We start from the raw sequence: 17210 nt of genomic DNA on the forward strand, positions 1-17210 counted from the left end.
ATGATCTGCTGCAGTTCAAACCGAGCATCAGAATGGGGAAGAAAGGTGACTTTGAACCTGAACCGTTGATACAAGGCAGGATGGATCCATTCATTGGATCCATGTTGTAGATAATAATAATAATAATAGCTTGAATTTATATAGCACCTTTCATAAACCCAAGGACGCTTTACATCAGAACAATGAACAACTAACAGAAAAATGAACAAACAAACAACTATATGCCATAAGCCTGAGAGAATAGGTGTCTTTTCAAGGCAGCTTTAAAAGAGTCCAGTGTTGGAGCATGGCGAATCCCTATTGGGATGGAGTTCCATAGGGTGGGTGCTGCCACACTGAAGGCTCTGTCCCCGAAAGTTTGCATGTTTGTGTTGGGGACAGCAAGGAGGTCCAAGTCTGTGGACCGCAGGGTCCGTGACCGGCTCGGTTTATGGAGTAGGCTTGAGAGGTACTGTGGAGCAAGGGCATTTTGACATTTGTAGGTGAGAAGGAGGAGTTTGTAATGGATGCGGAATTGAACAGGAAGCCAGTGCAGTTGTTTGTCAAATTCTGACCGTACCATCCGAATGTCACAGCAGAAATCGAGACTCATCAGACCAGGGAAATTGTAGCATCAGTTTTTGGTTGACAGGAGTGTCACCTTGTGTGGTGTTGTGCTGCTGTAAGTCCCTTAAGCGTTTACGTGTTGTGCGTTCAGAGATACTCTTCTGCATCACTTGGTTGGAATAAGTGGTTATTTGAGTTACTGATGCCTTTCTATCAGCTTGAACCCTTCTCCTCTGACCTCTGGCATCAAAAACGCATTTTGGCCCACAGAATTGCTGCTCACTGGATATTTTTTTCTTTTTCGCACCATTCTCTATAGACCAGCCCGTCACCAACAACCATGCCACTTACAAAATCACTTAAATCACCCTTTTCCACGATTCTGATGCTCACACTTTTCTTGAGCATGCAAATTTACATGCGTAATTAACGTTTAATTAATGATGAACTCATACATTGAATTATCATGAACTCATCATTAATTCCTGGTCCTCACTATTAACTAATGGTGAAGTCACTATGAGTTAACAAGTGTAATGTGTCATTAGTTAAGGGTGCTATTCCACAGTTCCACTTCTACTGTATGCCCAGGATGAGTGCTCATACAGTAGGTGGGTAGGAGTAGCAAGGAGGGTCGGTCTCTGGTGGTGGCTCATCCTGGGCATAGAAGTGGAACTGTGAATTGACGTCCTTAACTAATGATATATTACACTTGGCTAAGTTCACCATTAGTGACCAGTAATTAAAGATCGGTTCATGATAAATTCATGATGAATTAATGTATGATTTTACAATAAATCTCTGTAAGAGAATACCAGCACTCACGGAACTGTCCTTTTAAGGCACTTTTATATATATTAAGTAGGCATGGTATACTGCAGAGCAGACACCATTCAACGAGTTTCGGCGTTAAGCCTTCAGCAGCGCTGTGTGCTGCGGGCAACGGAAGTGTCCCATAGTGTCTGTGGGTAAGACAACTTCCCCCATCCATGTAGATCTAAAGAACTTACAACCAACTTCTACAAAAAGTGCAAACACATTACAGATTCATATAAGCAAAATATGAACAACTCACATAAGTTGTTCATTCTATAAATATATATTGTGACGAGGACTTTTAATTAGCAAACCTTGTAGGCTATTGTTGTCCCTTTGTCTTTAATGTGTAGATTAAATGACAACCTTTTAAGAGAGAGGGGTGGACTTAAAATTGAGTATTCATTGAGAAGAGAGGCTCTATAAGACATTCCCTTTAATAGTTACACTCAAAAGGCCTAATATTGTGTTTTCTAGTTTTGATATGTGTCTTAACCTGTCTTCCCATTAAAGAGTGAGCCTGATTGTAGCTACTTTTGCACGTTTTATTGTTCATTACAACTTGCAATGTTATATATTTTTGTCATTGTAATACTAGTTAGTGGAAGTAATATAATTTTACCTCATATAACAAAAGGACTGGATAAGGGATAGACACATGCAGTACTACTATATTTACCTTAAGCTCTTCTTTCTTTTTATTCTGTCTTGCTATACTTTGGTACCGTAGCCCCCTTTTTTGAGGACTCAGCCGTTTGTGCATTATTGTATTTGGTATATAGTGAGTGAATATGTTTATGCTGTACTACCTACCTGTACCCCTATATTGGAACAGACTCAAATTAGATGTACTTATATTAGTGCAGCAGATTAATTACATAATCTTTCAGGTTGTGATACAAGGAGGAAATTTGACACAAATACTCTGTAAGGTCCACTCGTGTGAAAAAGGGCGCTGGCCACTCCGAAAATTCAACATAGCCGCATTTTTCAAGATGGCTTCCTGGAGTTGTACCAATATTGTCCTATTTCAGCATAATTATCAAAATAAATGAATGTTGCTCTTAACTATTTTATGGGTCTCACATTGCATTATTATAAGTGTAGGTTTTGTCATGACTGTTACAGTCTGTGAGCCAGGACCCAACATTTGGGCCATGGGTACCATCAGGGGGAAATAATTCTCATAGTGATTTTTGGGAAGGTATACACCCCTAGTGCTAGAAAATATGTGATAGCATTGCAACGGTGGTAGCTTTCTGTGTGTCATCACTCCATTCATAACCCCATGCCAAAACACACATTTCAAATTTAGCCTATACCTGTGTACTGTAGATAGAACCGAAGCATTCTACTTCAAACTGATGATTCTCTCTTATTATTTACCCTCTCTTTAAAAAGAAAACGGTGGGCATAGCTCAGACTATTATGTTCTCTATTACTGGCAGTGACAACATAGTGACTATACATTACACAAGATGTACTTCTGTTTTTAAAATGTTACACAAAGGTTCCTCTGTAAATAACCTTGCAACAACTTGCAACCAGTAAATGATTCGTGCACACACACTGCAGTGCTAGTCCTGTTAATATGAACCTTAACTTTATTTATTCATATTAAGCAAGACGATCACGCAAAAAACAAAAACAAAAATTTTAATTAAAGAAAGAAAGAAAGAAAGAAAGACATTATAAAATGTATAATATACATTTAGCAACAAAATAAATATCTTTGCAAAATTGATAGGGTGGGCCAGCTTTCTATGTGGGTGCCACGGCATACACGCACCCCTAGTGCTAGAAAATATGTGATAGCATTGCATGAGGAACTGTAAAACTGTTGAAATTCAATCAATCAAATATAATGTAGGTGTGAAAGTAATAATAGCATTTATTTTACCATTACATATTTGCAGCAGCTTTTCACCAGCAATTGTTCACATGGCAGAATCGCTAACACGTACCACTGTACTATTTGCAAACTGTTAATAAAGTATTCAATCAATAAAAAAGGTTAAAAAAAACATTCACTTTACCACTTTCCCCTTGTGACAAATGCATTCACGATGCCCACTATTCCAAACCAGTAAATAATATTATTTTCATATAGGCTATTGACCCACCTCATTTTCTGGTATAGTGTTATAATACAATACAGCACACGTATAGCTACCACTGGTGCAATGCTATCACATATTTTCTAACTCAAAGATGGCGTGTAAGATGGCGGCTGGAATCTATGTATGAAAGGTGCTATGTAAATAATGTATGAATGTGCATGCTCAAGTAAAGTGTGACCAAAGTTTGCGTGAGCCATTGGTTTCTATGGGTTTTCTTTGATAATGGCAGTTTTATTGATACTTAGGCATGAATTATCAGTATCAAGAAAACTAAAGAACAGTTGAAAATCTTAATTTTAAATAAAAAGCTACAGATACTGTACATGCACTTTTCTAAATGCTTTATTCCTGTCAAAGTAAGTTCTGGTCTGCATGTTATCAATGATTTTAATAGTCAAACAATGCCATCCAAGATTGCGTTTTGCCAAATTGTTTTGTTTGTTAATTTTAAGCATATCACAGGCTACCATATAAGAGAGCATGCAATATGATAAATAAAACACATTAAGCAACTTCATGATACTTACTGTAAGCTAATGTGCAAGAAATATGACCACCATTCACAAAATGGTCTCTGCGCTGTCATATCATTATCCCCGTTACCTTCACAGATCAATGCATGTCTTCATTTGGGCATTTTGGGAGCTGGATGCTCATAGTGTTATCTATAGAAGAGCCCATTGCTGCACAGGCCTATGATTTTATAGCCGTGGCTATTTCCTTTGAAATAGAAGCCATAAGGGATGCGTCTCAAACTGGTTGCAGAAATCCCACAGTTATTACTAATGACTCATTCTGCCATCTGGCATAGAGGAGCTCAGCTGCCACATATCCAGGCAGGTGCCCCCCTAAGATTTGAATTTAGGCCCATATGAAAAACAGCTCTCTCTACCCTGTCATCCCACATGCGCTCCACTAAAAGTTGTATACTTTTACATTACGCATTACTCTCCCTCCCACACCTTCTTCTAATCAGTTATATGCCGTATTTTTTATTATGTCCCACTCTACTCCTCTCATTGGCTCTTGTACCTACATACAGTATACTGGTAATAGCACTGCTGTCTGGAATCACATGAATATTGTGTGTCCTCCTTGTCTCTGACATTGTACTCTTTTACTAGTTTCATAACTACTAACCCTGGGACACGTTTAAAGTCCTAGAACTAGAACTCCGCCAGGCCTGGTTGCCTTCCAAGGGCTGTGTCAGTCATGGGGTGCAGTTGTCAGGAGGACACGAGGAAGCTGCGGGGTAAATAGTACGACAGACGGTGCAACTGGTCGCGTTTGTGGTGCCCCTAATATGCAGAAATGAAAACGGTTTTGGAAGTGTGCTCTATACACCTCAGGTGTACTCTATAGAGCATGCCCCTCAACATGTGATTCCAATTTAGGTATGATTGGATGTTGTTCATGATATATGATATGTATTTTTATAATAGCCTAAATGTGCCCCACCCACACATTTTTATGGCAATTACAGGCCAACGGTATGGAGTATCAAAACCCTGTTTATATTATTCTATTATTATATTTGGGGATGGAGGAACTTCCTTGCTGGTCTACTGTACTGGCCTGGCGGAGATAAACAAGTTTGTCTAGATTCTGCCTGTAGCTAATACCATTGCTTGCTACTGTCCCAGGTTCAGTATGGCCTACCCACTCTTCTGATGATTGGGTTGCCTTGTCAAAGTCATCCAGCACATGGAACCACGTTATCTGACACTGCATGGGTGAGAGGGGCATCTGGTTGGATAAAATGTAAATATTGTATATTTTTTAAACATATTTTGAATACCTAAATAATACCTTAAAAATCACACCCTGTGTGAAGTGGGCGGTGTCTTGCTAGCTAATCACAATACTGAATGGAGTCTGAAAAATAAATACATTTATTGAAACACTCTTTATGATGGACAAAACCATAACTTGAAAAAAACAAATTTTTGTTTTTTTTCAAGTTATGGTTGCTTATATAGGGCTATGCACATGTGTCATGTGACACTGGCCAATCACAGTCCTGAATAGATTGTGATTGGCCAATCACAGCGCAGGATAATTGTACAAATTTCCTGGGCCCAGATCACAGCGCAGGAAAATGTACATTTTTCCAAATCTCACTTATAGGGGCGGTTTCACCGCCCAAAAATGAAATGAAAAAGGACCATTACTGCATCAAAACATTGGCCAAATTGTCAAATAATATAAGAAAGAGGCAAACATTTGTGAAACAGCTGATCTACAAGCTCACAACAAGGCCTTGCATCATTGTAGATCGGCTATTTTCACAATAGGTATCTGCGGAACAGAGTCAAACTAAATGTAATGCCCCAACTCCTACAATTCCAAGTGCTTGTCAGGGTGGGGGGTCCCCAGTTCAAATATGATTATTTTGGGGGTGCCCTCAGTTTTGGGGGGTCCCCCCAGTTCAAATATGATTATTTGGGGGGGGGGGGGGGGGGGGGCGTGGCCTGAAAAGGTTGAGAACCACTGCCCTAAAGCCACTTCAGTTACTGACTAGGAATAGTCGCCGCTCGGTGTAAAAAGGGCCACTGTTGGGCGCTGTCCACTCCACGGTGCTGAAGCTCCGTACGTCCTCTCAGTAGCCTAGCCTACGTAGGTCGTAGGAGATATTCCTGCGACTCTCTGTGCTTATGTTTCACTGTCTCAAAGAGAAAAATAGTCACCCATCAGGGAGAGGTTATTATAGCCACCTGCACTGTCCTAGTTCCACTTATCCGACCGCCACTAATAATGAACCACATTATCATCGTACATTTTAATAAGGATGTCGTGACGATAACATCGGTCTCTCTGCACGGTCTCTCTGCTTCACCGTCGGCGGCCTCTTTAAAAGGGGCCTGGTCACGACCGAACCTACGTCACGGGGACGCTGTGTACGACGCTCAGTCGTCCGATCACGGCTTTACCTCACACACCGCTCACGGGAGATTCCTTCTGGTTACGAACAGACATAGAAAGGGGCTTGCCTTGCTGTATTCATCAACCCACCACATTATTATAGGACCGACATTCCTCTACATAGGCCTAGTCCTCCACCAGCATCCGTTCGTTGACATCCCAACCAGAGAGTAACCATGTCTGTAGCGGGATTCAAGAAGCAATTCCACAAAGCCTCACAGGTAAGGAGGAGAAACACTAGCCTATTGCAGAAAAAAAAACCTGGCTGTTGGAGAGTGCGGTAATGATTTGATACGTGGATCATTTGCATAAATGATGTCGCAAGCCTGCGGTAGTGGTGCTGCACTGGTAACGTGGAAGCAGGGTGCTCTCCATTACCTGCTGTGCAGCGATGATCAGCTCCATCATGGGTGACATCGAGTTGCTTGAAATGTTTTTGGCAGAGTCTATTTATTATGTCTGTCTATGGCTTACCGATGCTGATGTGTTTCTGAGCAGAAAACAGTCTGAAAACGGGATACTCGTCGACCGTTACGCGCTGACATAGCTCTGGTCCAGAGCGTTAGTGAGTTCTCTCTAACGCTCTGCCAGCCGCGCTGCTCTGCTCATAGACCGAACATTCCACTGACTGCCTTGCGAGGTCTCCGTCTTTAGCAAAAACAAAAAAGGAAAAGTAAACAAAGCTATTTTTTGCTACTCACCGAAACAAAGGCTGTTTTGTGTTGTTGAAGGACTATTCTCCAGGGTGGGAAGCCTTTCAGGACCCCACCTTCTCTGTATAATACACTTTTTGGGCAGAAAATAAAATATGTCCGCCAGGCGGAAATTATTATATTTACTCCACTGCGCCCTCTATAGATCTGGTCAATATAAATGACCATTGACCAAAACTGTAGAGGGCGCAGTGGAGCACATAAAATAATTTCCGTCTGGCGGACATATTTTATTTTCTGCCCAAAAACTGTATTATACAGAGAAGGTGGGGTCCTGAGACGTTTCCCACCGTGGAGAATAGTCCTTCAACAACACAAAACATTCTTTTTTTTTTGATGAGTAGCGAAATCGTTTCCTTTATTTTTTACTACAGTTGGAGACCTCGCACAGTAGTGGAATTTTCAGTCCATGGGAGGAGCACCGCTCCTAAACAGAGCGTTAGAGAGAACTCGCTAACGCTCTGGACCAGAGCTAGCGCTGACACAGGAAAACGTGATAGCGATAGGCTATGAATCTGATGATGATTTCGAGGTGTCGTGCATAAAGCTCCCGCTACCCTTCAGATGACATTCGGCGTGCTCTGCACACGGTATTCACAGAACCGTTTAATTGCGACTATATTGGAACTCCCTTTAGCATCATGGGATGTGTTACATAATACAGTTCAGAGCAAATCCTTCTTTAACCTACCGTAACAGATGACCTCGCCGCCCTTTGAATGCACGACACGCGCATCTTTCACGGTCTGCTCAGAGACTGGTTAGAACTACGTGTTATTGGCCTCCAAGCTCAATGTGAACCATCAGTCTTTCTTCTCTGAAATGCTATGCAGGGGTAATCAATTCAAGGTGACCGAGATTGATTAATGTTATGCGGCCGCAGGCATCAGAGAAAGGTTCTGGGCATTTAGCTAATAGGCTGCTCTCTGCCTCGTTACATTAGGCTGCTTATTTTCCATGTTCAGATTAAGAGGTCATCTTTAATAGCCATAGGCCTATTTGGTACTAGTCATTGAAAGGCAAAGGTTACGTCTATACTAGTGTGTGGTGTCAGAAACGTTAACTGTATATTATTTTATTTTTTTTTGTTAATTGTCTCCGCCAGGCCGAAGGCATGGAGGAGAGTATGTTTTACCCCCTGTCTGTCTGTCCGTGTGTGTGTGTGTGTGTGTGTCCGTCTGTCACCAGCTGTGATTGGCCAGCGAGACACATGAGGTCATATCTACCTGACCTGGCAGAGACCTGTGTTCAGAGGAGCACTTTTTCTAGTTTAAGTTGATTTAAGTCGTTAATTTAAGTTGCTAATAATAGATTATAGAGTAGGAAGACACATCCCTCTGTTTTTAGATCCTTCAGCAACACAATGAGCTTCTGCCTGCTCTCTAATATGCGTTTTGGTTTGTATTGTGTTCTGTACCCCTCACAAGCAGGTGCCTTATGTCCTGTATAGCACACTGCTGGTTCTCAACCTGTGGGCCGGGGCCCACTGGTGGGCAGTGAGGATATTGCAAGTGGCCCCCCAAATAATTTGCAAAAAAAACGACTAAACTATAAAATAACATTAATACTACAAAATGAATGTAAAAAAAAAAAAAGGTCAGGATATTTTTTCTTTAATACCTTGGAAAATGAGTTTTAATTTTGGTACAGATGAATGAACTTGATCCAAGCCGGAACACGATTGATTGATCATTGAAATAAACATGCTCTGAAAGTGCATGTGGCCCACCCATCTTACCACTTAACAGGCTGCCGTGTTAAGTGGTCAGATGGGAGGGCCACAAACGCCTTTGAGATTTTCAAGTGGGCTCTGATCCAGAAAAGGTTGAGAAATGAGAACCACTGCTGGTGTAGCACACCTAGTCAGACTCAGGCATGTACTGTAGATGGTTAAAAGGCTCATCTCAAGGGCTTTCTGTGGCTTTGATTTGTATTCTGTGCCTGAAAGATGTGGAGGGGTGTGTGTGTGGGGGGGGGGGGGGGGGGGGGTTTGGTCCATTTCGGAGAGAGGCTGTGTGTGACATGCTCAAACGAACAAGTCAGCTCACTACCATGCCCAGCAGAAGGCCTCTAGCTGGGCTGACTCACAGTGCTGTCAATTTGGACCGTATCTCTGACAACCAGCCTCTGCTGCTTGCTTTTTGTTTTTCTCACATTACTGTACGTTTCCATTTCCATTTCCCTTTGCCTCTCTCTCTCTCTCTCTCTCTCTCTCTCTCTCTCTCTCTCTCTCTCTCTCTCTCTCTCTCTCTCTCCTTCTCGCTCTCTCTTTCTCACATTACCTTTCCATTTCCTTCTTCCTCTCTCTCTCTCTCTGTCTGTCTTGCTCTCTCCCTCTCTCTTCAGCAGTCACTCATTATTTATCTAAAGAGCCCTGCCTCTAAATGGCGGTAGTCGACTGCCCCTGCCTGTGTTTATCTCTGTCCATTTCCAGGAGAGTTTACTGTGACAGAGGAGGATACAGGGAGTGAATCACCACACTAATAATAGCCAGGAGTCGACTGAATGTCAACTACTGCACCGGGGTCAAACACGGGTGGCATTCATTTAACTACATGAAGTGGCTGAACAGGAAAGGGACATCAATTGGTGGAGACAAGTGTTGGTTAACACAGAAGGGAATGTAACATGAAAGTGGACCTTATATACAATAGCAACTCCAGGTATACACATGTTATTGTTGATGACCATGCAGGTCTTCATTAGGCCAAAGCACACACCTCTAATATACTCTATGCATGTACGACTGCACGTCAATACAGATTTATGAATGAATCAAGAGAGTCAGATGATCAATAGTTTCACCTTATGTCTGGGTAAATTTTTTCACTCAGCGTTAAAAGAACACTCAGGATGTTGTGGCCTATATTAGTGTATGTTGGGTGCACGGGATGGTACATCAGGTTGATGGTATCTATTGTCAACTACCTGAGGGGGATGAGTCAGTATGTACAGACTGGGCAGAGTGGGAAGCTTTGTCTCCCATCACTTGTAAACAGCCACATGCCCACGAACACTTAGAGTATCCTTAGTCTCCCGTTACCAGACTGTTGCCTCCCACAATTTACAAATGTTTCCGGCATACAGTCTGGGACTCGGAAGCTCTGATCATGTGTAAGGGGAAAGCGGATGCCCCTCCCCTACCCACTTCCATTTTAGCATTGTGCAGTGGTGCAAAGGAGTCCGACTGGAATCAACAAATCTCATAAACATCGTTTATGTCTACTAGTGTCTTCTTTCACAGTTTTTTCGGCGTTAATTCCATGATACTTTTCTCAGTTTTCTGCGATAAACAATCCTCGCACAAATAACATGAATCTACCGCTCCTATGACTCTATGCTTCCGCCTCGGTTCTGTTTCCACTGGGACTACGGGTCCGCGGGCACCGGGTCGTGATTGGTCGAATGTCTTTCCGGTCTGAACAACTTCCGTTAAACAGCTTTCGGGAAGTGGAGTTCCAGACTCTATATAGCATTCAGAGATTGTGGAATAGTTGTCTGGTGACGCGAGACTAGAGTATCCTACTAGCCTGATCATAGTTAAACACTAAGTTAAACATGCCACGCAATCTGGTCACATACTGTAAGTCACCTGATGATCCTATTGAACCATAAAACCTACAAATAAGTGACTGTATTTCTGCCTCTTTGGATAAATTATTACTTTTCAGGTGTCAGTTTGTTTCGTAACCATTCTATATTAGAATTGGCTTAAGGGAGGACCGGTGGGCAGGCGGACCTCTGACATCACGCTCATGTCACCATGGCTCAGCCATAACCATATGCAGCTACAGTACGCCCAAATATGGAGTGTGTTGTCTAACCTACAATGTGTCGTCATGGCATCAGGCGCCAAACAAATCAGTCAGCTCCATATATGGGCACAAAAATGGGCATGCCCATATATGGGCATATACTGATGACATCAGGGATCTCCATATATGGGCATAAAAGAGACAAGGACTGACAGATACAGAGATATCCATATATGGGAACAAAAGGGACACAGACAGACGAGTACAACGGGTACTCTGACACTATGACTCAGATATATTGGTCGGATCGGCAGTGCGATATAGGTGTGAGGGCCACATAGCCCAAACCTCTTGTATGAATACAATGCCTAGACTCATTTTATTTAACACAATTATTATATTATGTAATTTTTTAAAAAGTGTATGGGATTTTTGAGTGGGAAAATGTCTGTGACCCAGGAGGCATGGCTTTGACATTAGGACTTTGGTACTGCATTACATTGGCTCCAGACCTGCCTCAGAGATGGGCTGTCTCTCCATACCTTACCATCTGCTCTCCTGGCTCACAGCACCATCCTCTCCTCTCTCTATATGCCCTCTCCTCTCCTCCTGTCCCCAGCGCTCTATCTTTGCCCCCCTCCCTTTTCCCACTATTTTCTGCCAACCCTATTTTCACTGAATGTTGACCTAATTGTTTGCAATTTAGGCATTTTGCAGACTTGTTCCCGGAGAACCATTCAAAGTTCTTCAGTAACTACCTCAACCTGCTGCGGTGAGAGTTTGGCATCTGTTTGAGACAGATATTGCTATCTCCATTTCCCTGTGTGACTGCCAGGTCAATATCACTTCTTCAGTCTGGGCTTTATGAAGCAGAACTCTGTCATAAAAAGGACCGTAGCTAAGCAGTGAGAGGTTTTATAGGAAAAATAGAGACTGGGACAAAATTGACTTTTTAATTGCCACACGGACGTTTCGTGCAAGATGCCCTTGTTCAAGTATTCAGCAGCCAGTTTCATGAGTCATCTTATTTTCTATGAGGTTTTATAGGACTCGGACACACACACACACACACACACACACACACACACACACACACACACACACACACACACACACACAAACAAACATTTAGACTCAAATTCAATCATGCCTCACTCGCACTCTCACCTGCACATTAGCTAACTATCTCCCCTTCTCACAGACGCCCACATGCTCCATTACCTAGTAATTTAACACACATGCACACGCAATCTCATATCTTGTCTGGTGTGCATGTGCAAGTACACAAACTCAATTTCATTTATTCTTTGCCATTTATTGCACACATACTTCTATAATGCAGAGTGCAGACCTACAGTAAATCATATCTTCTGTCTGGCTCTTGTAGAGTCCATCCATCACTGTTATGTAATATGTATTTCACTTGTATTGCATGCACAATCTCACTTTTCTCTTGTGCACACATACAGTCCATCATTGGTCAATTTACAGAAAACACACCTCAAGGACATTGGATCTCAGCGTGGTCCCTTAATAACAGGTGTCATGTTTAAAGCAGGGAAAAGGCACAGGGCATGAAGGGTAAAACCCAGAAGCTCCACCGGAAATTACTTTTTCATCCAACCAACCAATCCATTGCATGTGACCATGAAGTCATTATTCTGCATATACCGCCAGTCATAAATCACAATTATAATTATAATGATCCGTTTTCTGATAAGGCCATTGGCCTCAACTGTGAAATTTCTCCAGTCATAATTTAACAGCATTGACCGTATAACCAGGCCGATTTTGTCTGGTATTTGTTTAGAGGTGAAAGCTATTACGAAATCAGTCCACTCCACTTTGCCCTAAGCAGGAGCTATGATGAGTCAAATGAGCCTCACTGGAACAGATGGAGAAGAGATGTACAAATAGTTCTCAACACACAGCAGAAGAGACAGAACAGGCACGCGTGCGTGCGTGCGTGCGTGCGTGCGTGCGTGCGTGCGTGCGTGCGTGCGTGCGTGCGTGCGTGCGTGTGTGTGTGTGTGTGTGTCACAAACATTTGTATGCATTGTGAACTGATAGTATCTGCAATTTTATCCACTAACAATAGCCCGTGATTTGGGGAACATGTTATGTGGGCACATTTCAGTCAGTTAAAGCCTACTATACTTTACTAAAGTATACTGTATGCTATATTTAAGCAGTAAAACCATACACAGACACATGTTTTTGTTGTTGTTGGGCTGGTCTTGTCCTGCCTTAACCATCCACATGTGGCGATGACTAAGGAGGAAATCTGAAGGACGATGTAGATAATAGATTAGAGCAAGTCATTAGACTATCTCTTGCACAGTCCCTCTCAATCTAATTAAGGCACCCTGCCAGCAGGAACCTATAAATATGTTCTGTTAAAAAACATACTGTTGTGGAGGGCGAGGAAAGATTGACTAAGTGTGTCAGAATGAACGCCATGGTGGCTCAGCCAGTTAGAGCACAGACCATACAGGTATTCTATACTTGTTTGCATGTCTCTCTTTCTCTGTGCTTGGGTTCCTGTCTCTACACTGACCTATCTGAAAAATAAAGTACAAAATGCCCCAAAAATACATAAAAAATAATGAGATCGGGTGAAATGCAAATCTTTGTGGGGTTATGCACAGTTTTACAGTTGGGCTGGTTGTGCTTGGTAAATTTCAGAGAGGGAAACAAGCCCATGTCTGTTCAAGTTGTCTGTAATGGTTTGCTAACAGTATGCCATGAGCTCCAAGTCTACGTGTACTGTACAGATATCACACATAGATCATTTTGTCAATGTCAATTACTGTATAGCAGCTGTATATCGGTATTGGACGATATTTGACTCGTTGACTGCCATTGGCATATCTGCAAATACGTTAACTGTCACGATGGCAGTAGCCGATGTTATCTGTTGTTGTGATGCATCAATTTTGCCCTAGCTATTTAGTTAGTGTGGTTGCCCGAATGGGCAACCAGACTATAGTACTCTACCGACTTTATTCTTTCTTTATAGATTTAGATATTTCGGGCTGCTACTCCTCCCACAGTTTTTTTCCCCAATTTCGTGCCATATGTCAAAATGACCGGCTTCACCAGGAATCGTGCACTTGTACTTTGCTAAGACATTGGTTACATAGTTTAATTGATATTGATTTATTAGTGCATTAAATGTCCCCATCCACTTTAATGGAAAAGTAAAAAAAACTCAAATTCAAGTATTTTTTTCTCAGAAATCGTAAGAGCTAGAGTTACCAGATTTGGAGGGAAGGTTCATAATTTACTGCAAAATTATTTTAAAAAAAATTACACCAATTGGCCACATGGTGGCGCTATAACAGCCCACTTTACGTTTTGGCCTATACCTCTTGAACCGTTGGTCGTAAAATAAAAATCTTTTTTTCCCCTAGATTCCTTGGGTCATTACGCAACTCTCTATATAGGCCACGCCCATTTACGTCAGGATAAATTTTCCGCCATTTTGAATTTTCTTCAAAACACACTTTTAGCTCCTCCTCCCACATATTTTGTTCAAATTTGACAAAAATCGTTACACATGATCTCTGGACCCATGCAATAAACATCTCCAAGTGGAATTTTGATAGTCCGTACCGTTCGTCCGTAAATGGCTTCCGAAGTTAGCGGGAGGGGCCCGTTTTACAAAAAAGGCCAAAAATCACGAACAAAACGTCCGGTCAATCCCAAATTTGAATCACATGTCAAGGGTGGTTTACTCAACGAATTTCGAAAAGCATTTCCACTTTGATCCATAGGGGGCGCCACAAATGCACAAAACGTAACCGTTTGATGCAAAAACCTTATTTTGGGGGGATCAATCCTCTCTAAATGAAACGCAAGTGATCTTAGGAGTGACGTGACAATGTAATTGGCGCAGCCTCCGACCGTATTCCTCCCAGCGTATTCCTCGAGTCCCGGCGGCAGCGACCCGCGACCCGCGTCGGCGCAACCACACTTTGCAATTGCCCTGAATTGCGAAAATTCTAGTTATAGTTGGTGTGTTGGTGCTGTGTTGGTTATCTTCCCATCTGCAAATTCGGGAACAGTTATGTTTATAATGAAGATGTATTTGTTTCCCTGGCACAAAAGGAGGAATGAATAACAACAAAAAACGAAATAAACAATATTGGCCAAATTTCGGAATCTGCCCAGAATTTCCATATCGGTGCATCCTAATATATATCATGTTCTTAAGTCATATCAGTTGACCAGGCAGGTACGTGCGTTTGATGTACTGTATGGCCGGGTACATTTTACCTTGCAGATATTTAGCAACATCTCACCCATTTCAGTTTGATTTCCTGCCTCTGAATGGATATGATGTTTGATATGCTGAGTGATAAGTCTATATATTGTCCTACCCTGTCCCAAGGTGCTAAGTGTGAGTTTTTGTCCCTGTTCTGCCTGTGTTGTGTTGTTCTGTATGTCCCTGTACCATGTCCCCAGTACCAGTGTCACCAAAGAAAGACTGTCTCAAAGACAATCTCAGTGGCAGCTGCAATACTGTAAATCCCTCTTATGTTATTCTATAGGCTATATTTATATTTTCCCAGTGCTCGGGGGAACAGATATTAGGTGCAGGGAGGCTCAAGTACAGTAATGTCAACAATGTTGAACTTTGCCTCGGGTGCCTTGCTATGTTTTTTCCACATAATTGCCGTTTCATAATTGATTAAGGCCTCTGCTGTGCGTGCATGTGTGTGTGTGTGCTTTAGCCACTTGGCTGCAGACGATTAAATGGGTATTCTAGAGGTACTTGAATATGCTGTTGTGTTCGCAGGCAGACGGGTGAGAAATAATCATTTGACTCAGCAGAGAATTAAATGAATCTCCATAAGCTATAAAGAACAGCCCTGTATCATTATAATCGACACAACACCCCAGAGCGCTCAAATCGTCCTAGACTCTGTGTAATGACCCCCCCCCCCCAGTTATAACTGCAGACTCACCACCCATTTTCCGCCCCTTCATACTCTACCTCACCCGCACTCCTCATCCCTTGTGTCAGTTCTTGTTGCCTATTTTTGGTTAATTGGGCACATATTTTATGTACGTTATTTTGATAGCCATAAACCGTTTGCTTGTCCACAAATGCTGACAGATGTTAGGTTTTATTTTACCTGTTATTATTCTACAACATTTTTGTTTGTTTGCTAATTCTGTGTTAAAGCACTCCCCCACCTTGGACCATTCCTTCGTCCTTACAGTGTACACTGGATGAGCCCTGCTGGGAGCGGAGCTACAGTAAGCTCCCAGTAGCGCGTGCATGTGAACTCCCCTGTCAGTCAAAATTCCCTGACAACCAGGCGATTTCCTCCTATCAGTGTGAACTGTGTGAAGTGTCACTTGTTTGTCATTTTAATATTCAGTGTTGTTGGGACATTGATGTGAGATTCTTGAATGACAGTCACGTTAAAACTGGGCTCAATGTGAGCTAACACAACATTAACGTTAACACAATCAACTGGCTGCAAGTGCAGAGAAACACACTTCAACACACAATGCAGTACACGTGTCAGTTCCAGTCTAGCGTATTCGTGATGGCATGGCAATGAGCTAGTAAACAGAACGACAACACTGTGCATCAATGATAGCTGCCGGGCACACGCGCGCGCACACACACACACACACACACACACACACACACACACACACACACACACACACACACACACACACACACACACACACACACACACACACACACACACACATTCAGTCGTACACATTTATATTTTTATCTGTTATCGTTTATACAGAGGTCAATGGACTACAGACAGTATCATTCCTGCTTATGCTTATCGTGAATGGCTGAAATGTCCAGAACAATAACATGAAGGTCAGTTTGTGAGTGTAGCGATAATGCTGTATTGACTGTTGAGGTGTGAGATAAATATCTCTCTGTCTCTGTCTCTCTCCCTCCCTCTCTCCCTCCTCTCTCTCTCTCTCTCTCTCTCTCTCTCTCTCTCTCTCTCTATCATTCCACACGCTCATTCCTAACCTCTAGGCAACTGTGTGTGATGTACATACATTATGTGTGTCCAAACATTTCCTGTGTTCATTATTATGTAGTATACTGTATCTATGAATACAATATGCTTGCGTAGGTGACTTGAAGCATGTGGTGTGTGTGTGTGTGTGTGTGTGTGTGTGTGTGTGTGTGTGTGTGTGTGTGTGTGTGTGTGTGTGTGTGTGTGTGTGTGTGTGTGTGTGTGTGTGTGTGTGTGTGTGTGTGTGTGTGTGTGTGTGTGTGTGTGTGTGTGTGTCCTTCCATGTATACTGTATGTGTGCGAGTGCTTTCCTGCGTGCCTGTATGA

General features: G+C 42.4%; 1 protein-coding gene across 2 annotated transcripts in view; it reads left to right on the top strand.

Annotated features, from left to right (window-relative positions):
- The first annotated feature begins 6427 nt into the window (after nt 1–6427).
- Nucleotides 6428–17210, top strand: part of sh3gl2a (SH3 domain containing GRB2 like 2a, endophilin A1) — a 62883-nt gene continuing 52100 nt past the window's right edge. For both annotated transcript variants that reach the window (XM_080449782.1, XM_080449783.1), the window contains exon 1: nt 6428–6625. In XM_080449782.1, the coding sequence (XP_080305908.1) occupies nt 6581–6625 (45 nt within the window). In that variant the 5' untranslated portion in view covers nt 6428–6580. The remainder of the gene's footprint in view (nt 6626–17210) is intronic.

Source organism: Gymnoscopelus braueri (genome assembly GCF_963280865.1).
Source record: "Gymnoscopelus braueri genome assembly, chromosome: 2".
NCBI classification, from domain to species: domain Eukaryota; kingdom Metazoa; phylum Chordata; class Actinopteri; order Myctophiformes; family Myctophidae; genus Gymnoscopelus; species Gymnoscopelus braueri.